This window comes from Falco peregrinus, chromosome 3, assembly GCF_023634155.1.
Source record: "Falco peregrinus isolate bFalPer1 chromosome 3, bFalPer1.pri, whole genome shotgun sequence".
NCBI classification, from domain to species: Eukaryota; Metazoa; Chordata; class Aves; order Falconiformes; family Falconidae; genus Falco; species Falco peregrinus.
The window spans coordinates 71967923-71990612 of NC_073723.1; the positions used below are offsets into that span (position 1 = coordinate 71967923).

The 22690-nt window shown below is 36.0% G+C and overlaps 1 protein-coding gene across 8 annotated transcripts in view; it reads left to right on the forward strand.

Moving 5' to 3' along the window:
• The window catches only part of INVS (inversin), a 98601-nt gene that overhangs the window by 57383 nt on the left and 18528 nt on the right, over window positions 1–22690 (forward strand). For all 8 annotated transcript variants that reach the window (XM_055798588.1, XM_055798589.1, XM_005231127.4 and 5 more), the window contains 6 exons: window positions 1937–2046; window positions 6363–6534; window positions 11187–11342; window positions 12807–13036; window positions 14626–14732; window positions 18092–18304. In XM_055798588.1, coding sequence (XP_055654563.1) covers window positions 1937–2046; window positions 6363–6534; window positions 11187–11342; window positions 12807–13036; window positions 14626–14732; window positions 18092–18304 — 988 coding nt within the window. The remainder of the gene's footprint in view (window positions 1–1936; window positions 2047–6362; window positions 6535–11186; window positions 11343–12806; window positions 13037–14625; window positions 14733–18091; window positions 18305–22690) is intronic.

The following is a 22690-nucleotide window of genomic DNA, read 5'->3' on the forward strand; positions in this document are numbered from 1 at the left end:
AATAAATTGGCTAACAGTAGGAGGTTTTAAGTAGAGCATGGATACAGCCTCAAATACCTTGTTAAAGGTGATGGGTTGCATGTGACTGCATCTTAGAGCATTATTGCCCCTGTTACTTTTGCTTCAGCCAAGTTACATCTCTTCTAAATAAAAGTATTATAGAAATCGCAGTTCTTGACCTCAAGAACTGAGTTTTAATGTTTACAGTAATATCCAAGTGAGATCCATCTTTGCACCAATTTATTGCCTGTTGCAACCAATATAAATTTTTTTTCAACTCCCTCAAGTCTTCTTTCTCACAGATAATTTAGCTAAACTTCCTGTCCCAATTACAGAGTTCAGTTACCCTTTTTCTAGTTGTGTATCCTGAAAGTTCAGGCAGCTTTTTTTCCAGGCTCAGTACTCCTATGGTTTTCCTGCTGGGATTGCACTCAGAACCAACTTCTTCCAGTGCACTTCAGTTCACTTCTTAGAGTCTTGAGATGGGAGGAGCACAGCAACGTTACAGCTCCTCTTTTTGGTGTTTTTTTGGTAGAAAGGGACAGAATGTTGTAATGTTCTGGGTCCTGGCTCATCTGAATGGCTGAAAGGAAAGAGGAACCTTCCTGTACACCCTAAAGTCTTTAGAGAAAAAGAGCCCCCACATAGCTGTTTATCCTATTTGACCCACGTTGACCATTTCCTCTTTTTTTTCTGATACTTCTATACAGAGAAAGTCTGAAAGTGTCATTCCACAAAAGAAGTCTTGCCTAGTCCTCCATTTCTTAGGTTTTTAAAAGCTACAGGCCACAACTATTACACAGCTTCATTCTGTAATTGTTGGTGTTTTCATTAAAACGAAGTCTACTGCTAGTGGAAAGGTTTCCTCATTTTTTTCCATTTATTCTGAAGTAATTTAAGTCAACTATGCAAAAGTAACAAGCTACAAAATTGATTGTTTTCCCCACATGCAAGATACTGGGAGAGTAAAAAGTACTCTGTAAAGTCAGAGCATTTGAATGTAATTTATGCCTTATATTATCTTTTAAAATACCAAATCATTAAGATATTCTGAGCTGCATATGCCTGCAAAAGAAAGCATATGAAATGATCAGTTGACTTTAGTGGCAATTTACTACTATATTGTCTTTGTTTTCCTGTCTGTGAAGTGGATGTAAAGTTTACCTATCCCCCCAAAAACGTTGTGATTTTAATATAAAAACATTCTGATCTGTTTTGATGGAAGGAGTTGTGTGTGTCAGTCTGCTGTTTATTGCAGATATGGCAGCTGGTAGTAGACTAGCCTCCAGATTCTATACATCTTCAGCTGAAATTTTGATTGAGTAAAATCTAAGCAAAAGTTTACACTTAATTTCTCTAAAACAGTGTGATGTTGGATGAAATTGTCAATGTTGGTTTAGCCTACCTTTTAGTGTAGATGAACAAATGTTCATCAACATCAGTCTGTGCTCACATTCCTGCTTCTGACTGAACTCACTCGCAAATGCAGTATCTCATCAGGAGCTTTTTCTGGAAATATTCAACTCATTCATTGCAATGTTAAAATCACCGTTGTCTCGCCAGCTGCTGCTGGTTTCTTTGTTTAGGAAAATGCTCTGGTGATTTATTTAAAAAGAAACAGAAAATCTTTCCACGTGTTCCTATTCATAGGTCATTCCAGTTTACAGATGCCCCTCAAAAATGATGATAGAGAGTGTGGAACTGGAAGACTATTAGGAAGAAGGTGCATGCCAGTCTTAATAGTTCAAATAATCAAGTCTTATGTTTCTGTGTTATGTTTAGATTATAATGGCTACAACACAAATAGACTATCATTTTATTGAAATCTGTTTATTTTCTTCAGGGTTTTTTTTTGTTGTTGGGGTTTTTTTAATAATGAAGTATTCAATTTTAGGACATGGTACATAAACTAGTTTTATTATATTGTTTTTCTCAGGTCATGCACAGATTGTCCATCTCTTATTAGAAAGAAATAAATTTGGAACTATCCCATCTGATAGTCAAGGTGCAACACCCCTACATTATGCAGCACAGAGCAACTTTGCTGTAAGTAGCATATACCCTAAATGAGACTTAAATATATTTTGCTGAAGTATTTATAATGTAACAAAGTGTTTGAGTTGGTTTTAATATCATATAAACACAGTGTTGTCTGCACAAGCTTAATTTAGAGTATGTGGTATAAATGTGGTTAGTTCAATCTATTAAAAATAGATTTAAAAACCCTAAATTGCTGTACAAAGAAAGGTCCTTTGATCTATATGTTTGCGTCAGAACACAATAGTCATTTAGGTACTTCAACAGAAAGGAGAGTGGCACCTACTATTTTACAGTGCTTTCACTTTTTAAGACTCATTGTAGCAAAATCTGAACAGTTAGAAGGTATCTAGAGTGAGATCACCTGTATGAGTATTTGCACAGCTGCTTCAGTACCAGTCGAACCAGTCTTTGCCTTCAAGAAGGTGATTAACTTATAAATATTTGCTATTATGAATAAGCTGTTATTTCATAAATAATGGCTACAGAGTGAGTAGCTTTTCTCAATCCTCCATGAAATCTTTTTTTTTTTTTTACATTTTTAATACTTTTAAAATATTTTTTAAGTTCAGACAACAAAGAAAATTTGCTTCTCAGATAGCCTAATGCTTATATTTTGGTACAACAGATAATTTTTTTCTAGAGCAAGATCAGGTACAGTAGAACTAAATATAAAACTCAGCCGTTTAATGATTGCTGATCATGCTGATCATGGATGTAGCTCTCAAGCACTGGAACTTATGAGGGCTTTTCTCATGCTGCTCTGTCTCTCATAGTCGAATTACGCCACGCATAGTAAGCTGAGAGCTCCCATCTAAGTTCTCTTCAGTTGTATTATTCATAACCTCCCTTTACAAAAAGGGTCATTTCGTGCCTAATTAACATAGTTATGTAGCTCATATTGTAGCATTTTCTTAACAAGGATACTAATTTGGGTCTTTCTTGCACACCCACATATTAATTTTCATTTTAAAAGTACTATTTTAATGCCCTTGAGAACCATTCAAGCTGACAAATCCAGAAGTACTATTGAAAGAGGAATCTGACCAATGTATATTAATACCACAGCTGTCACCTGTTTCCTTGTGAAGAGCATGTTGTGGGATTTTGCTGGGTTTTTTTGGACGTGGTCTTAGTAAGACCATACAGATACTTTTTAAGTTCAGATGTTCATTGGAGGATATCTCTGTGTATACTTTACACCTTTTTAGAGATTTTTTTATTGATGTTGGTTACTCTCCATTACATGGTATCTGCAGTTTGGGTCTGACTCACAAGCCTAAAATACGTATAATGTAAAAGCCGTTCTTTCTAGTTTGACTCAGACTCATGGGAAGGATAGAATTGTTTTTATTTACAAACTGATGATTATCTCCACATGCTTTTATCTTTTTATCTTTTCTATATTGATACATTCTGGAAAAAAAATTATTTTTCATACTCGCTTTCTTTCTCTGGGCTTAATTCATCAGTATGAAACATCCTCATTATGTTGCTGCCTTTTGACACCACCACCCAGCCAAACTATGGTATCATTTAGGGTTTTATGGGGAAACAGAATACATGACAGAATCAAACATTCTTTTGTAATGTTGTATACTTACAATGAAAATACTGTTTCCCATCTTACATGAAGAATCAAACAGGAGAGTCTCATGCAGATCTGCAGGCCTCTTTTGGATGGTGATGTATCCCAGAGCCCCTGTTTGTGCATACCTAAGTTATGCCTGGAGCTTCTCACTTTTTTTACCACTGGTTGTTTCTGAGCACCACTATTTGCTTTTTTTCTCAGGTACATACAAAACCTTGAGTAATTTCTACTGCTACGTTCCATATATATAGTCAGACAACTGAGTGGAGACACATCCATGTTTGTTTCAGCAGTAGCATCTATATATTTACAGTTTGAGAGCCACACAGTTGTTCTGTTCAGTCTGCCCAAATTTGGATAGGCGTGTTATGTTTCTCAGTTAAAATACTATGTTTCTTAGTCCCCAACAAGAAGAAGAAAGTTTGTTCTTTTGTGTTTATTATAAATATTTGTGTTGCTTTCAGTTTTACTTTGCTCGATATCTTGTTCTTTGCTTCATTTTCTGTGGGTTGCTTAATCTAATGTGACGTTTTTGCTTTTTAAAGAGAATTAGCCAGCACTTAATTTACGTGAAGATTTGTTCTGTAAGACTAACTTATCCCCACTTATTATAGAAGGAAAAGTTCTAGAAGAGAAGTTACCTAATATAACCACCCAAATAAGTTGCCTGAAATTTAGATGTCTTATGTATCCTGTAGAAGGTCCAAATAAATTTCCTTTTAAAATTCTTGAACTTCATGTGTGAAGGCAGATGCTCTGTTAGTATTGATTTTGGTATGTAGAATGCAGGACTAAATATATGCAAATTTTTTTCTGATTTTTTTCCACAGATGTCCGGGAAAATGTACTTCCCTTTCACATACTTTTATAGATTGATCTAGTAAATGAAATGTGCACAACCCTGTCTTACTTTTGAACTTTCAAAAATAATATTTAGTAATTTTCAGAGTTTCTTGATAGCACAGAATGAAATGATTCAGGTTTACTTTTCTCCTTTACTGTTGTTTTTCAAATTTGTTGATTTTTATTTTTTCTCCACTTTTTTTTAATACAGATAAAATACATGCAGTTTTTCATTACAAAATACATATAGAATTACAATGATTGATACATCTGTTTCCCAGTTTCTTAACCATCCTGTTCTACTTTAATTTCATTTTGTTTTAAAGTTGTGATAACTTCGTTTTGGAAAACAACTCTTACAGCACTATGGGATTTTCTTCCACTTTTTCCCATTAAAACCTTTTTTTTTTGTGGTTGAAAGAAGTGTTGCTTTGCTAAAACTTAATGGAAAAATAAAATTACTTATTTATGTTTGTAGGATGTGTGCCTTAGTCTTGAAAAGGTCCAGCCTTCATACTGCTTTTGAATTTGCAGGATTTCAAGCAGTGTTGAGTACTGGTAGGGTGCAGAGTTGCTGGCCTAATGAGTAGACACTTGTGTCTGAGATCTAGTGGTGGTTAGTGTGAGTTTATAAAGCTACAAACACATGCTGGTTTGTGTGGAAGGCTTAATGCTTCCATTCCTCATTATTTCCGGCTGGACCTTTTTATAATAAACTGACAGTTCAGACGTGGACCCAAAGTCACAAAGCTGTTAGGATCTTAGATCACATTAATATAAGATAAATGAGGAACTTCTAATTTCTTTAGCAGGATGAAATAGTAAGTAGTAGTTAAAAAAACATCCAAACTAATCAATAGGACTTAAGCATTTAAACATCTTTGTGATTCCTTATAGCCAAAGAATTCTCATCCTACCCAGAGCAGTGACAGAGCTATTTTGGGTAACGTGGGGGAAAGGATAAAATTGTGTTAATACTAAAATATAAAAATAAAATAATGAAACCCCTCTTTTCCCTTTTTTTATCAGCTAGCCTATCCGTGGCTTTTAAGAGATGTTTACCAGCTGTTAAATACACAGCCTAAGACTTTAGATCAAAAAGGGAAAATCTTCCCCTAATTCTTGTTCTAGCAGTTGTGATTTCCTCTCCCTTCCTTTCCTGTGGGGCTTATTAAGAATTTAGGAGCCCGTTAAACAAGTGGACTTGTTTGCTGAGAGCTAAAACAGGCACACCATTTAAAGAAATGATTCTTTTTGCTTTGATTTAAATAGAGATTTTAGTGTAACAGTTACAGTGGAAAGCCTGGCCGCAGGCTTAAGATTTTCTTAATCTTTTTTGATTTAAAGTATTTCTGTAATTAGTAACCTGCTGTATTATTAAATACTAGGAGATATGTCTATGTTGGCCCAGAAGTCCTTTTTTTGTTGAATAGTCAAATTATTAAGAGTTTGGCAAACTAAAATACTTGTGTGTACAGTCATATTTAAAATTGGAGAAAAACATATGTCAGGAGAATATTTTGAAAGAACATTGTTGTAGCATCATAGTATTACAGTAATGTTTTCATAAGCTGATAATCTTTTCCCCATTGCTTTCTTCACAATGACTGCAGTGTCTTTTACTTCCTTATGATGAAGACATGATATTTCACACTAAAAAGAAAAAAGTATGAAATAAATTACAGTGTTAAACTCATAGTTAAGGATGCACTATAAACACTGATGAGGCAAAGGGCATAAAGAAAGTACAGTGCTGCTGTTGAGCTGTTACTCTATGTAAAAATAAAAAGGAAAAATGAAGCTTTGATTTGCTTCATAAACAGCAAAATGAGACAATAGTTTCTTGTTGCAGGTTCTTTGTAGTGTTAATTTCAATAGTATGTCTTTTCAGGAAACAGTTGAAGTATTTTTGAAACATCCATCTGTAAAAGATGACTCAGATCTTGAGGGAAGAACATCCTTCATGTGGGCAGCTGGCAAAGGCAGTGATGATGTCATTAGGACTATGCTGACTTTAAAATTGGATATTGATATCAATATGACAGACAAATACGCTGGCACAGGTAAGATGCTTTACATTAATGAGCCACTAGATGTTTCCAGTTAGTGTGATTTCCACTGAATGAAAAAGTGTTAGGAGCTGTATTAATCTTTTCTTGGATGTGTACTTTAATCCTGAAAATATATCTGCATTGGTTTAATTGTGTGAGTCACTTCTTTGCCTTATTGTGGGAAAGAAACAATCTTTTCTGTGAAGGCTGGACCAGTTCATTTGAAACACGGCAAGAAGAAATGTACTGCTATGCAGCTATTTAGTTAGATCTGTAATCCTGGGAAAGGAAGAGCTGTTCTGTATTTTGAAGAGTAAAATGAAACAATTTTGTAAAAGGCTCTCCCTTAAAATGCCTGTTAAAAAAATTAGTCAGTAAATGAATATTTTGAAACAGTATAGAGCAAACTAACCAATGAAGTGGCTAAATTATCATAATGAAAATTGTAAGTACCATAGTTATTTGTAAAGGTAGTGTAATAAAGATTATAGGTATTCCACTTCTGTTGTCCAAACAAGGTTAAACTTGATATCCCCCAAGTTTATTATCCCATTATCTACCTGAAGCAAAAGATAGGTATGCAACAGTGTTTCAGAATTCAAGCATGCAAGTAATGAAATTCAAAATATCCTATAGCAACTATGAATTTATTTCCTTTAATGAAAAATAAGAATTTGTGCTAGACATATTGTCCCTAGGTAGTACTTTCAACAAAAATAGAATAACAGTTCTGACAGAGTGACAGGTGTTGAAGGGTATATGCACCCAACAGTGTTGGAAATACAAGTAAAAATAGTGGAGCTGTATAGTGTGCTGGTGAAATCTGAATCAAAAAAAAAAAAAAAGAGTATGTGGATATATTGGGCATAAATTGGAGGGGCTTGGTAGCAGGGGGCTGCAGAGGTAATCTGTGTGGGAAGAGGTCATTAATTACCCTATGCTAGTCACAGCCAGGTCACAAATTTAAAATACAAAAATGTATACATATGTATAGTAAGTAGTAAAATGATAGCCAAGCTGGTAGTCAGAGCACACACCCATGACAATACAATAGAGGGCATTTCTCCTAAATAGAAAACTATGTTATTTTAAACAAACAAGAATGTGTATTGCAGTGTTTGTTTATATAAATTTCAATATATTTGTTTTAAAGTATACTCAAGCATTATCTTTTAGCTGCACACAGACACAAACTAGTCTAAGCTGCATGCTTAGATTTAGGGAACTTTCTGTGTAGGTCTGTCCCAACCAAGAAACAAAGATAGGAGCTTTTCTCTTGTCAGATCACACTTTGAATAGCATATAAATGATAAATAAATGCAATATCTTGCGTGGTTCAGAATTTGTATGATAGCATGTATGAATATTACTTTCTCATTAAAAAACCTGAAAATTTTTATTTTCTTTGGTGGTATTGGTATTTGGTCTTTTCACAAAAAGCCAAATACAGTTAGCATAATATTCTATTTACATATCTAATTTCTTGCTTTCCTTAAAAATTAACACACAAAATATCAGTCTTTCCAAGTTATGATAGTTTGTAATTTTTGAGTTTAGGAAATAGTGCAACAAATAAAATCTCAGTGTTCATGTTTGATGACTTCACAAACTACATACACTGCAGTTTAATCTTGTTTCATCTTTTATAACTCACCTGTATTTGCTCCTTCCTGACAGTTCCCTTTTAAATACTTCACAGTATTTTTTTCAAACCTTAAGGTGCTGTAACGTTGCAGTCACTGTGCAAACCTTCTTAAAAAGGGTTTTCTTTGTGGACAGTAATCACATACTGTGTTTCTGAAACTACTCAGGTGTGGATTTCATGCTTGAATAATTCAGGTGGTTGGGTTTATTATCTTTCAGTCTTAAACTTTTCATAGCAGTGATGTGTAATCACCTTGTACTCTTGATTTTCTTGTAGGGCTTTTAATCCAAGGAAATGAATGGATTTTCCATTTACTCGAAATTGCCATTGTGTAGAACGCACTAATAGTCTTAAAGTGGGGAACTATGCTGTTCGTTGCTTGCTGTTGAGCAATCTGAACTTTACCATTGTGCAAGCATGTGCAGTAGCATGGGCTTTATTGTAGTGAGCAGTAAACTTAAAAGGAAGCCCACTAGTAAATCACTCTCTGATTTCAGACCTGGGTGGTTTTTTTCTGAAAGGCTCTTAATCATTCCCAAGTTTTGGTGAGGGGAAAAGTGGCATGGTATTCTAACAAAAAACTGCACTAATAGAAAATAACATACATGCCACCGTGCCTGGGATACAGTTGCTGAGGAGAGTTCGTGTTTTTCTGACTTTTGTGTGCGACTGTTAAGCTCAGTTATAATGTTGCGTTAACGCAGCCTTTTGCATTTACTTAAAAAGAGCAAGCTCTCCATTCAGCTTTGCTAGAACATCGAGACTGTCTGTATTGTGTAGGAGAATGACACCAAGGGAAAGGAATTTCCCTCTTCTCAGAGATCAGCGCTGCAGGAGCATTACAGGGGCAGCTTTATAGCTCTGCCGTCACTGCGTACAATGGAGAGGGCTCTGTGTGTCGGCTGAACAAAGGGCCTATTGTGACCAGCTGGCCGAAGAATCTCTTCAGTCACCGTGACTCCATCACAGAAAATTTGGCTTACAAGAAAATATTGAGCACAAAGTGCGAAACATGATGCCTGCGTCAGAATGAGTGATAGGGGAGAAGAACTGGCCAAGCTGACACAGCAGCTCTTTTTCTATTGTATTGTTACACACACCCCATGTGTCATCTGATGGAGTGGTTTACTGCCTTTGGTTTCATAAAAATGCAGTACAAACCCCAGAACCTAGAGTTTACTGTGAGGTCAGGCCCTGAAAACTAGACCCATTCAAATACAAAGCAGTGGGGATCTCATTCTTGTCAAATTTCTGCTGATAGCCACCCACTTGCATAGCTACTGCAGATCTTGCTGCTTACAGGTACTTTTTGTGAGTGCCCCTGTGCTGCTTAGCTGCAACAGTTAAACATCAGTGTCATCTTAAAGGCATGATTCCAATTACTAAGGAGCACTTCTCGTAGCGTCTCTGCCTGTAACCCCAGTTCTTGTAGGAAGTGCCTCATTTGTCTGTATCACAATTGAGTTACTGTCACTAATTTTGAGAATGCGTGTTTTAAGGCAACAGACTTCAGCTGGATTTGATTCATGGACACTGTGAACAACCTGTGCATCTTAGTAGTGCCTGTGTAACATGTTGTGCTAGGTTACTGTTTCATAAACTGTGTGAAGCTGGTACCAGTGGTGAACAGCAGTAGGCAAATACAAAAAGCCTGACGGTTTTAATATTCTGGCTATGGTTCAAGAAGCATTTCCCTCTAGCATTGCACTTTGTGGTGTGCCTTTCTGTGTAATGCTTCTGCCCGATCCTGACCCTGCCGGGTTTAAGATTAAACAAGTAGACACCTAGGTACTGTTTACAGCCACTCATTTCCCTTGCTTGAGCAGAGTGAATTCTCACTAAGGATGAATATTTGTGAAATTTCACGGGGACACATGAATTCACTTTACTAAATGCACATTTACAATTGAACTGTTTTGTATTTTCATTCTAAATTATTTTGATTTTGTCATCTGTGAAATATTCCTACATGTAAGGCAGTATGAGAATGTAGGTTTATCTGATTTGATTGCTGACTATAGGAAATAATCCAAAGCATTTCGAAATCAAACTGTAAGTGAAATCACCAAATATGTATCCTCCGTTGGTTTGAAATCACATTGCATGTGTAGTTCTTTCCTTCAGGAAGAGCTGTGAACTGGTTGGACTGGCATTTCAACATTTTCCTGAATTCCAGCTGATGGTACCCACAGGATGCTGTGTTAGGCAACAGCAACTTCAGTTATAGGGCACTACATCTTTACTTCCTGAGGTCTAAAGTAGCTCAGTGTTATTTGTTGGTTTAGATTCACTGAAGTCTGCATATATTCAAATATGTGAGGGCAAAATACCCTATAGAACAGTAGAAGTCTGCAGAATCAACTTGCGTAGTTTTCATACAACTGAACTTCACAGATTGTAAGAATGAGACAAAATGCAGTATCTGGTCTTTCCATCATCTTTTTCCTGAAGAAAACAGGGAGCTGCAGATACTGTGCAAGATGTGATGGCCTTGCTACATAATTTTGTGTAAAATTTTCTCCAAGTAATTCTGAAAAAAAAAAAAAAAAGGCAGGGGAAGGGGCAACAGCTAGGTAGTTATCTGGAGTTAGTTTTTTATTGAAACAGCTTTCCTTATTTCAAAGAAATATAAAGGGTATTTTCAGGAAGAAATTATTGAAGAAATAATGAAAGCTTTCTTTCACTGGCAATGGGCAGTTTCATCTCCATCGGGATGATGTAAGAAATGTCACAAAACAGAAGCAGAAGTAGATCATGTTGTACAAGTCCTCAGCATAAGCTAGTCTTGGTGGTGTTAAGGTGAAAATTCCTATTTGTACAAGTTAGAAATCCGCTTCAGAGCTAACAGTTTTTATGCTTGTGTGGGAAGAAAATGTGGTTAGTGATCACTTGTTTTGATTCTTCAGTTTCTTGTGGCTGAAGAACAACTTTTCCATGAAAAGGTTGAAATTAATTTTTCTTTTGACGGTTCTAACTCATGATATTGTGATACCTTTTTCTTACTACTTTGTTCTCTTAGCGTTACATGCTGCCGCCCTTTCTGGCCATGTCAGCACAGTGAAATTGCTGTTGGAGTATAACGCACAGGTAGATGCTTTGGATGTCATGAAACATACGCCGCTTTTCCGAGCCTGTGAGATGGGACACAAAGAAGTGATACAAACACTCATTAGAGGTCAGCTATTACAAATTTGCAAACCTGTTCAGAGTTCTGGTGGTGCTTTCTGTGGGACTGGGAAATAAACAGCATAGCTGAGCAAGAGGTGAGGTGGAAAATTACTTTCCTAAAGCACATTTTGTCTGTAAGTACCCTTTGTGGAACAGCGCTAGTAAATGTAAAAGGTTATCAGAATGTTGTGAAAAATGGCTAGAAGTGTTAAATATAATACTTTAAAAACTGGGATAGTTCTTTTCACAGCTCTTTTCTCAGGCCTTTTCAAGTATGTTCTAGTCTCTCAAACTGCCTCTTCCCCCAGTAAGTCATTGGGTTTCTTTTTTTTTTTTTTCCTTCACTAAGTAAAACCAAATTAAACTTTCTTCTATTTTGTGAGAAAGCAGTTTTAAGGTTCTTTGACAATTGTGTTTGTTTTTTTACTCTTTAAATGAATCTTTATTTTTTAATGAAGGTAGCAGGTAGCTATCAAAAATCCTAAATCATTAATATTTTCCTCTGGTTGGTTTTTTATGTGCAGTATTTTATTTGTAGACAGAAATAAGATTTTAACAATACACACAATTTTAGATAACTGTAAAAACTGCTGAAGTGTAAGAAGTATGGTGAAAGAACAGTAAATTCTGTCCTTTTAGCTTCACAGAAACATTGCAAGTAGTTGGAGCTCCTACTTGAAATACCCCATTTATGGACAGTTGAAGTATCCAGGCTAACAAGTTGCAAGTTTTCCATCAACCAGCCTTTCTTACTGAAAAGCATGCTTCTCTCTGTGATCTGCTGGGTATATTTTAACCTACTGTTAAGCTCTTTCTCCCACCCTCTGTGCCATTTAGCTTTTGTAGATGCAAGAAGCTTGGTTATCGTAATCTGAGTTATGCTTAATTAAATATTTTATGATATTGACATTCATTGTTGCTGGGGTTTTCTTTGTACAGAGCTTTTACACCTTACAGGAGCACATAGAGAAATTAATTATCTGCATAAAAGAGTCTTAGCATGCTTGAATTAAAAAAAAATTAAGCTTTTTTCAAAAGTCGTTTTTACACTGAATATTTTATCTTGTCTGCTTTAGAGATCTAAAAAGAGATTTAATCTGAGGTCTAATTTTCAAAAGTGATTTTGTTGTTAAGAAATAAAAATTTCCCTGCAGATTAATAGGCCTGAAACAAACAAAGGCTAGGTTTTTCAAGGGCATTTGACAAATCTGGAGATTCTAAAGCATCTGAGGGGATACTCAGAAGCTTGTAAAAGTTAGATGCCTGACCCTCACTGAAACTATTTCATTCCCAGTTAATTTTGATTTAGATTTTAGGATTTTAGCAACAAAGTTGAAGTTACTTTCAGAAATATTTATCTGAATTTTCAGTTTACCAATTAATTTCTAGTTGACCATAACCTTTTTCCTTTCTTTTCTTTGCATTCAAAATTATTTTCTGTTTATGTTCAAAAATGTATTTGTTGTTACAGGAGGAGCAAGGGTAGATTTGGTTGACCAAGATGGCCATTCACCCCTTCACTGGGCAGCCCTGGGAGGAAATGCTGATGTGTGCCAAATCTTGATAGAAAATAAAATCAACCCTAATGTGCAAGATTATGCAGGTAGAACACCTTTGCAGTGTGCTGCTTATGGAGGTTACATTAACTGTATGGTAGTGTTACTGGAAAACAACGCAGATCCAAATATTCAGGATAAAGAGGTATGTTGTTCTTCACTGAGCTATTAACTTTAGAATAATCATAAATCAAAACATTTTCCTTCAAGATCATTCCCTTTTCTGGGACATAGAAGCATTTCTGCTATCATGAAGGGAAATGCATCCTGATGTAGTTTTCCCTGTGTCTTCTCTTCTAAAACCTTGAATGAAAAGTAGTATTTCAATATGCAGCATGAATTGAAGATTTGTATTTTTCCATATCACTTGACTTTTCCTTATCAAAGTGTGATCTTATGAGGAGTCGTATTAATAATCAAATTTCTTCTGTTCTTCCTTATTAACAGCTAACATGAGAATGTGAATTTATAGTCTGTTATGTGTTTCTTCAGCATGCAGATAGAGCAAATAAGATATTGCAAGTGAGATTGCACAAGAACTGCTTCATTTACTTACCTACATAAGTATCCACATATGTATCACTCTTCCAGGTGAAAAAAAAAAAGAACACTGATCAGTTTATATGTTCTTTTGTGCCATTATTCGAGCAGTAAGTGAAATTAGGAGCCAAAATAATTGTGCAACATATAACAGATTTCCTTGTTATATGAGATAATTTCTCAGAAGTCAGTAGAACTTCATCAGTCAAAAGAATTTCACCCCATTTATTAAACTTTTCTGTAGCTGTTCGTTGTACAGCATGGATAATTCCAGGTAATGGAAAAGTGGGTTTTATTATGTGTTCTATAGAGCATGCTGGGGAGATTTTCCAGCCTGCTTCCAGCTCTGTGTGGCATCCGCTTGAGTACAGCTGAACACATCAGCTCCCCTCTATTTCACACAGAGACATTGCAGCGTGCTTTTCAGCCCTTGGGGTTCAGGGAGGTGGCTTGCTAGCACTGAACTCACAAAGTCTTCGTGTTTTTCTGTGGTTCCCAGCCTCTTCGTATTCCCTACGTTTTGGAGTTCAGAAAAGCGAGATGCAGACAGGAGGCATGACCTGGAAGTGAAGTGAAATATGTGTTTTGTTGGTATTAACAGAACTTGGGGTATTCGTATTGTGGTTCTGTGATCCCAGTCCCAAGACTGGTCATATATGAGCTGGCTATATAGAGTGCAGCTTGAGAGCTGGACTTCTCCACCATGTGAGGGAAACTAGACTTCTGAACTCGGGCTTGTTTTGAAAGCACAGCTGGAGTCTGCCTGGGCTGATACGTTTTCCTCAAACTTCATCTGATTTTGAATTCTGTAGTAATTCTTTCAGTCTTATCACAGTGTCTTGGAGCAGCCTAGAAAACAGTCTGACCTACAACAGCCGATGAGAGCTGCTTCAGACCTGGGTGGTATAGCTGCAAAGAAAGCAATTCTGGAGCTAGTCTCCTAATGCTGGTTTTCAACCGCTTTAGGTAAAAAAGCACTAGTGTTGTAATCTTGTGTTGTTTTTTTTTAAAAAAAAAAGTTACTTAATTTTAAAGTGCTCTATTCTTTTATTTTAACAAGGAGGTTTGTTTATAAGAATTAGTTTGTCCTTCATGTCCATAAAAGCATGAATTACAGTATGATTTACAACTTTTATTGTGGCACGATAGAGTTCAGGGGTAATATTTATTTTTGTGCTGTTCTATTGTTTGCAGGGAAGAACTGCTTTGCACTGGCTCTGTAACAATGGCTACCTTGATGCTATAAAGTTGCTGCTTGGTTTTGATGCTTTTCCTAATCATATGGAGAACAGCGAGGAGAGGTATTGCCTGTCTGACTGCATTAGTTTGTAATTTAGCAAAAGTGCTACCTACTGATTTCAATATTAAGTGTTCAGGCGTTGCCAGAGAATTGTGATCTTGTATCTAAAAGGAGTGCTGTAATCTTGAGCTTCAGTGTAAGCAGCTTTTCTAATGTGAAAAATCTCTTCTTTAAGTAAGACATTGCAAATTCAACTGTTTATACTTCTGAACCTTGAACTTACAGAGATTTCTGCAAGTATTTATTCATTCTAGTCTTGTTTGAAATACTAAAAATCTTTTTCGTGTATATGAAGTTGACAGTGGATATGTACAGATAAAGGATAAAAAGGCATTTCTGCTGCTGTTGGATTAGACTGGAATTTTTCTTTTCTATTTGGTAGAATACAGTGAGAAGTAAGAAAATGGGAGAAATGCAACGTTAGGTTTTAAAATAGTGATTACACATTACCTGGTGGTTAACTGTATTCTAAAGGCCTATTTAAAAAAAAAAACCCCTCCTATAATCATAAAGAGACAGTACATTTGCATCTCTTTTCTTTGTCTTTCATTGACATATAAATAATAGTTTTTTAAATGTGATTTGGGTTGTGGAGCTTGAATTAGTCACCTGACTGTGAAGATAATTACTATTAGCAGAAATTCATAATGCCTTTTCTAGCGTAGATGACCTCCTTATAATTATAAATAAAATTATGATCACTGTGCCATATAAATTTGAATATTTCAACATTTTAAATAACTTACAGACTTTAAATCCCCATATTTTAGTGCTAAATTGGAGATTTCCATACTTATCCCAGTTTTTAATTGCTTTCTTCCCCTATTATTTCTCTATTGTTCTCTACTCCAAACCACTCAGATCTCTCTTCCTTTTCTGTTCTCATTTTTTATTGAGAAACACAAATGAAAGTATAATTAGTTCCTAATTAAGTAGTGCCAATGCTCTCTTTAGTGATTTTTGATAGAAAATTAAATAAACAGTTGTAATTAAATTACTGGTAATAAGTAAGATTAAAAGCCACTGTTTTGCCAGAAAGGAGGCTGCTATTTTCCTTAGTTTTTAGAAGTGTACTAATGATGCTCAAATGTCAGAGAAAGACCTTGGGTGTGGTTTTACTATAGCCATTCAGTTAGTATCTCTTCTGTTCCCCTCTGGCATTAATGTATGTTCTTACGTATAAACCTAGATCACTCAAAATATAACTAGCAGTATTCCATATGTCAGCCCCTAGGCACTGGTCCATGTGCAGAACTATGCAGATCCCTAATATTTCTAGATTAATCAGCCTTTAAATATAATTCTCATAGATAGGTAGATAGCTATAAATCACACAATTGCTTCTTAATAAACATCTACAAAGCTTGTTTTACTGTTAAGAGATTGGAAGTTTGGAAAGTGGAAAAACTGAGTGTTGTAAGAAAGTAAAAATAACCTTATGAATATGGTTCATCTGTTTGGATGAAATTGTTTTTTAATCAGTAACATTTTCACCAAATAGTAATTTTTTTTCAAATACACATAGAAAGAAGCTTCCTTTCTTTGCTTTCTTAAAGTGCAATATGAGATACCAGTTCAAAATTCAAATATAGTGATTAAAACTAAATAGGTTTGTGAAAAGATGGAGCTGAGATTGCATCTGGGATTTTAAGCTGCCCACTTGCTTGCGGATATGTGATCAGGTGCTAGTCTGGAGTGTGATAGATTTGTTGCTCTTTGCAAATTTATTTCATAATCCAACTTGATGTCCTGGGTATGTATAACATGATCACATGATGCCAGGCTAGCTGCTGCTCAACCAGCTTCATGCTGAATTACATATAACACATGATGGCTCATGTCCTTTTTGCATGTTTTCCTGTGAAGCCAACTTGATTTAAAAGCTGACTTCTTCAAAAAGAAAATTTTTAACAGGCCTTGAGCTGACAGAGCAGCGTAATGGCTGGTTGTGAGGAGTGTGTGTGAGCAGCTTTGAATGAGTAGTGTCCAGTCATACAAACCCCTATTCAGATTTTGAGTGATTTTTTACTTCCACAGATAGGTCTAATGGAGTTATAGAAGCCACGTTTAAAAATACTGGTCTTCATGACTGGGATCTGTAATATAATACATTGTCTTGGTACATACATACTGAAGGCATAAAGTTTACTTTAGTAGCTTTATGTTTTTAATGAAAATATTCAAAATCAGGTATACTTTAAAAATGCAGTTTTCTGAAATGAGTTCCCTTCTGAAGTTTCCATTCCTGGGTTATCAAAAATCTGTATCTCTTCAAACGCTATCAGCAACGCACCTTGGCATACACATTTTGTTGTTATGTCGTTGTCTTTATTCCTGCAGACACTTCAGTTCAGATACTGTTAATCCTTCCATCAGATCATTGCTGCATGGCAAGTCCAATTGTGCTTTCTGTCTGTTTTTCTTTGCTTACCAGCATTGCGTCCTAGCAAGTTACCATCAAGAAGAGCCCTAATTTTCACAAACACATGCATTGACATTTGCTATTTGATAGTCTTCTATTATATGGTCTTGATTATAGTTTGTGACTGATAATTTTCAGCCACTGAATGTCTCTGTCCAATGTTTCAGTGTTGGTGAGGGAGGTATGTAAATTTTGCTCCTTTATTGATAATGGAAAATTTGGGAATTATTTTTAAAAGGGCTTAGGCATCTTTGACACCATTAAAAAGCAAAACCATTTAACATTTATTGATTTATATTTAATAATAAATAAAATAGTTAATATTTTTAGCACCTGTGTCCATTTGAAAACAGACTTAAGTCTTCCTAATGCGTAAAAAAATAATAAAATATCTATATTATCCCTTGGTGTGGGCATAATCCTGCTGCTTCATCAGTCAAACTGTTCTCAGTCATTGTTATAGAAACTAAGCCAGATTTGACAGTAAATATCTAGAACTTAAATTCGTATGGAAGTAACACAAAAGAAAGTTTTAATTTGCTTTTTATTTAAGTTATATTCCTATATGAGAATCCCAGCACCTTTTTAAGATTGCTTACCTGAAGCAGTTAATTCTATTCATAGGGCTTTGGAGGATTTTGATCCAATGCTTCATATAGTCTGCCCCCTCCCCCCCTTAATTAGGAGACTAAAATAAGCCTTAAACATAGTGTGTATGATGTGTAGTCATGGTGTGTAGAATGAATAAGGCAGGGAAATAATGTTAAAAAATTAGTAAAACAGCCTACTGAAAACAGTGTTTAATCTGTCTTCAAACTAGAAGTTGCCATCTTATGAAATGCAGATGAAGTAAATGCACGTTATGATTAGATTTCTAGTTTAATGATAATTATTGTCGGCTTGGGTTTGGGGTTGTTGGTTTGTGGGTTTTTTTTCAGATATACTCCACTTGATTATGCCTTGCTTGGTGAACACCACGAAGTGATTCAGTTCATGTTAGAACATGGGGCTCTGTCTATAGCTGCCATACAGGACATTGCTGCTTTCAAAATTCAGGCTGTCTACAAAGGATACAAAGTTAGAAAGGCTTTTCAAGAGAGGAAGAATCTTTTAATGAAGCACGAACAGCTGAGAAAAGATGCTGCTGCCAAGTAAGTCTGAGACTGGAAATGCAAATAGACATCTGTCCTAAGTTTGTATCAGTGTATGATTTTATGTGTAACTCATCATCATTTATTTTTCCTTTTAGTAAAATGCATGAAACTGTAGGAAGCATAATGGATTTTTTTTCCATACACCTGTAGATGGAAATTATTTTCCAGATAATCCCAAATTAAATAACAAGCTTTATGTAATATACAAGAATAAGGCAAAATATCAAAAGCTGAGAAACTAGCATGTTAGCATCCATGAATCGTTACCTGGTATTCTGTATGATGATAAAAAGGCTTGGAAAACATTTATCATTCTAAGGTAATGGAAATAATTATTGAACTATCAAGTCTGTGTATCAGTTTTGAAAAGAGAATAATAAATAGGTGAAGAAAAGAAGGAAAATAAACCCCAAAACAAAATGGGAAAATACTGGTTTGATAAGGCTTAACCTGCCCTGTGAAACAGTAAGTTGTGCTTTTCTAGCAAACTGAACTCCTGGATTTTATTTGCAACTTCTGTCTTGGCAGTATCATTCTCTGCACTTACATTTTCTGCTCTTGAATTAGAGTTACCATAAAATCATGATATTAGATTTTAGATAATGAATATATGCAATTCAAATAGTTATTTGTAAGATGTGTAGGTTCTGAGTTTCTATCCTATTTAAATGAGGTAACGGTAGCAAAGTGGTGAAATTCTAAAATGCTTGCTTGGGCCTTATCTTTAAGATTCATAATATGAAGAAGAATAAACTAGCAGCTCGTTTCTTACAAAGAAATCTGATTCTGAAATGAAGAAATGTAAGTCAGAAAAGATTTCTGCATGATTTTGTGGTAATATTTCTGTTAGGTCATATGAATAGACACACAATGTAATTTACTGCATCTAGGGATATTCTTGCTGCATCTGTGTATCATAGACAAAGTCACCTGCACTGTGCTCTATTTCAAATTTGGTAGTTTGATGTTCTGCATAACTGTCGAGTCTGATCTTCATTAGGTTTGATTGCTACTACTATACTGGTTAATAATTGTTAATGCCCAGTAAGAACCAAAGCTAGAAATGTCAGATAACTTAATTTCTTGCTCACACCTTTAGATCCTAAAGTTGCAACTTGCAGACCTCCTACAATTTGCTTTTTCTGCTTAAGTCAGTAGAATTCAAACCCATGCATCGAGAAGCTGCCTTTGAAAATGTCCTGAATATCTTAGATATTTCTTTTTAGTTTGGAGAACTCTGCTTCTTGCTGTGTGGTCACAACTGAGTTTACCAATTTTTATTCTTTGTGATGACAGTCATTTTTAGAAGAATCTGTGATACCCCATCTAGAAGATTAAATGAAAAAGGATTGCCTCATGGAAATTTGGGGATGTTTTTATAATTGTTTGTCTTTGTAAGTTTCTGATGTGCTTTCTGAAACCTACTAAGCTGTAGTTGATTTGTTTGAAAACAATAGAAACAAAGTCTGTGTACAAAATACCATAAAAACAGAATTAAAATACAATTGGAGTGTACAAGCAAATCAAGTTGTCACATAACAAATTTTATTTAATTCCAATTTTATGATCTGTAATAAACTGGAGGGGACATTATGTTGTCATCATTCTGTGTACCCATCTGTGCATTCCACAGCTAAAATTGGCCAGAGTGTTGCTACGTGCAAAAAACTAATATCCCTACTGATGTTTAAAAAATCTGCTCTCCAGATAAAAGTAGACATTATGTGGGAATCCAGAATGCTAGTGAATTCTTAGGTTGAACATCCCCCCACCCCCCAACTATTTCAGTGCATGTATTTAAAACTTGCTTTGTAATACGTTATTTTAGAGAGTCACGCTAACATAAATCATTCCTAAGACTGCATGGTTTAACTAGTCTGTTCTTTTTCTTTTTTTTTTTTTTTTTTTAGTTTTTTTCCTTAACAAAAAGTCAACCGGTATCTCATACCTGTATTATTTTCTGGTAAAGTTACATTCAGTACCTGTAACACATTTCTATACAAGCATATTCTCCCATTTTGAACAAACCTGTATAAAAGAAATGGTAATCTATAAAATTAATATTGATGCAGGCCAAAACAATGTACACGCTATTATGTCATTGAGCAAGGATATCAGAAGACCAATTTTGGGTAACGGAGCTCAAATGCAAAAAGGCAGTATACAGGAGGTGGAAGCAGGGATGGGCTGCAAAGGAAGAGTGTAAAAATGTTGCTTGGGCATGTGGGTGTGGTATCAGAAAAGCCAAAACTCAAATGGAGTTGAGGTTTTCAAGGGATGTCACAGATAACGAGGTACGAGGTACGCTTCTGCCTCTACATTAACAGTAGAAGGCTGAGCAAGGAAAATGTGGGCCTGTTGCTGAATGGTGACATAGTGACAACAGACAGGTGTGGCAAAGTACTCAACGCGGCCTTTTCGTCAGTCTTTACCAAGAAGGTCTCCCATGCCTCTGTGCTTAGCATGATTCAAGGAGGGGGGGGCTGCCAGCTGTGAATGAGGATTAAGTCAGGGATCACTTGAGAGAACTCAGCCCAGAAAGGTCCATGGGACCAGATGGGTTGCATCCAGCAGTGCTGAGAACTAACTGATGTCCTTAAAGGGCCACTTTCCAACATCCTTAAAGGTCATAGAGGCCAGGGAAGGTCCTTAATGATTGGAGGAAAGCAAATGTTACACACAACTTGGAAAAGGGCCAAAGGAACAATCTGGTGAACTGCAGACTGGTTGGCCTCACTTTGGTCCTGCGGAAACTTGCTTCAACATAAGTTGAAACAAGAGAGATCTTGACTGGAAATAACGAGAATTTTTTTCACCCTTGGGACAGTTGAGCAGTGGAACGGGTTGCCCAAAGAAGTGGTACAGTCTCCATCCTTAAAGATTTTCAAGACCCAACTGAGCAGCCCAGTCTGTCCTACAGTTGACCCTTTTCTGAGCATAACATTGGCCTTGATGACTTCCTGAGATCCCTTCCAATATGTGTTACCTTATGATCCTATGATCTTTTGGAAGAGTGCAATGTTGATGCAATGTATGAGCATTGAACATCTTAACAGCCATAAATGTGTCAATATAATAGGTGTTTTTCTTCAGGGGGAGTGAAAGTAACTGGTTATTAATAGGTGGGATGGAGAGAAGCAGTGCTTTAGGAGGGCAGCACAGAGGCAGGCGGGGAGGGAGGCATTTAAAAACCAGTCAGACTACATGCAGGTAAACTGATGGACTTTAAAATCTTTTTTACAAAGAGGCTTTTGTATTTTTTACAAAACCAGGTCTTTAGAAAAATAATACTTTAGGGTTTAAAGCATATTCTGAGAAAACTGATGTCCAGTGTATGCCGTTTTGTAAAAGGGCTGCGGAACTCATTCATCACTGGTTGACCATCCATTTGAATTTCTCAGAAGTAAGTTCCTGAATCCATACTTCTGTTTTCACTAAGTCTTCTGGATTTCATTCTGACCAGTTGGAGGAAGCTTGATTGAGAATGTGGATATGAAAGGGAAATGGATGAAAATGAGTTAAGACTAAGTAACTTGTGATATTTAGGAAGAGAGGAACAACAAGAAATTAAATCAGCTCAATTAAACAGCCTTCAATAGAGTTAGGAAAACGTTCCAGCGGCAAGACAGTACATGTAGATCATGAGGTTCTTCAAAAAACTGGTAGTAAGGCCCACATGCTGAGAAGAGATGGGTAGTGTAGCAAGAGAGAGAATGATGAGCTCTCCAGCAACCTGAAAAGGAAAAGCATGTGGTGTGAATTTGGTGCAATTATAAAACTGAAGGTAATATTAACATACAACGATAAAATTAAACAAGCTGAGGTGCAAAATAAGAACAACTAGCAAGGGATATGAGGTATCACAATAAATCATTGTAAACATACACATTGTAAAAGGAAGAGCAAAGAGAGTTGGTCCGCAAGTGATGTGAAGAAGGCTGAGGTTTTTCCTTCAGTCTTTCTTAAATTTCAAAAGATGTCCATTAGCAAATGGAATTCACACAATAACAAAGGGCAGCAATGCAGGCTAAAATACTAAAACAACAGTTTAGAGACTAATTGGATGAGTGAGGTGCTTTCACATCATCTTAGCCTGACAAAATTAATCCTGAGGTCTTTAGAAAACTGGGAGATGTAATCTTAAAATGGTTACCCCTAAAAACTTTAGAAGGAATATGAGGAGAACCTTCTTTACTCTGAGGGTGACAGAGCACTGGAACAGGCTGCCCAGAGAGGTTGTGCAGTCTCCTTCTCTGGAGATACTCAAAACCAACCTGGATGCGATTCTGTGCAACCTGCTCTGGGTAAACCTGCTTTAGCAGGGCGTTGGGCTAGATGGTCCCCAGAGGTCCCTTCCTGTGAGCTTTGAAATCTCTTCCATTT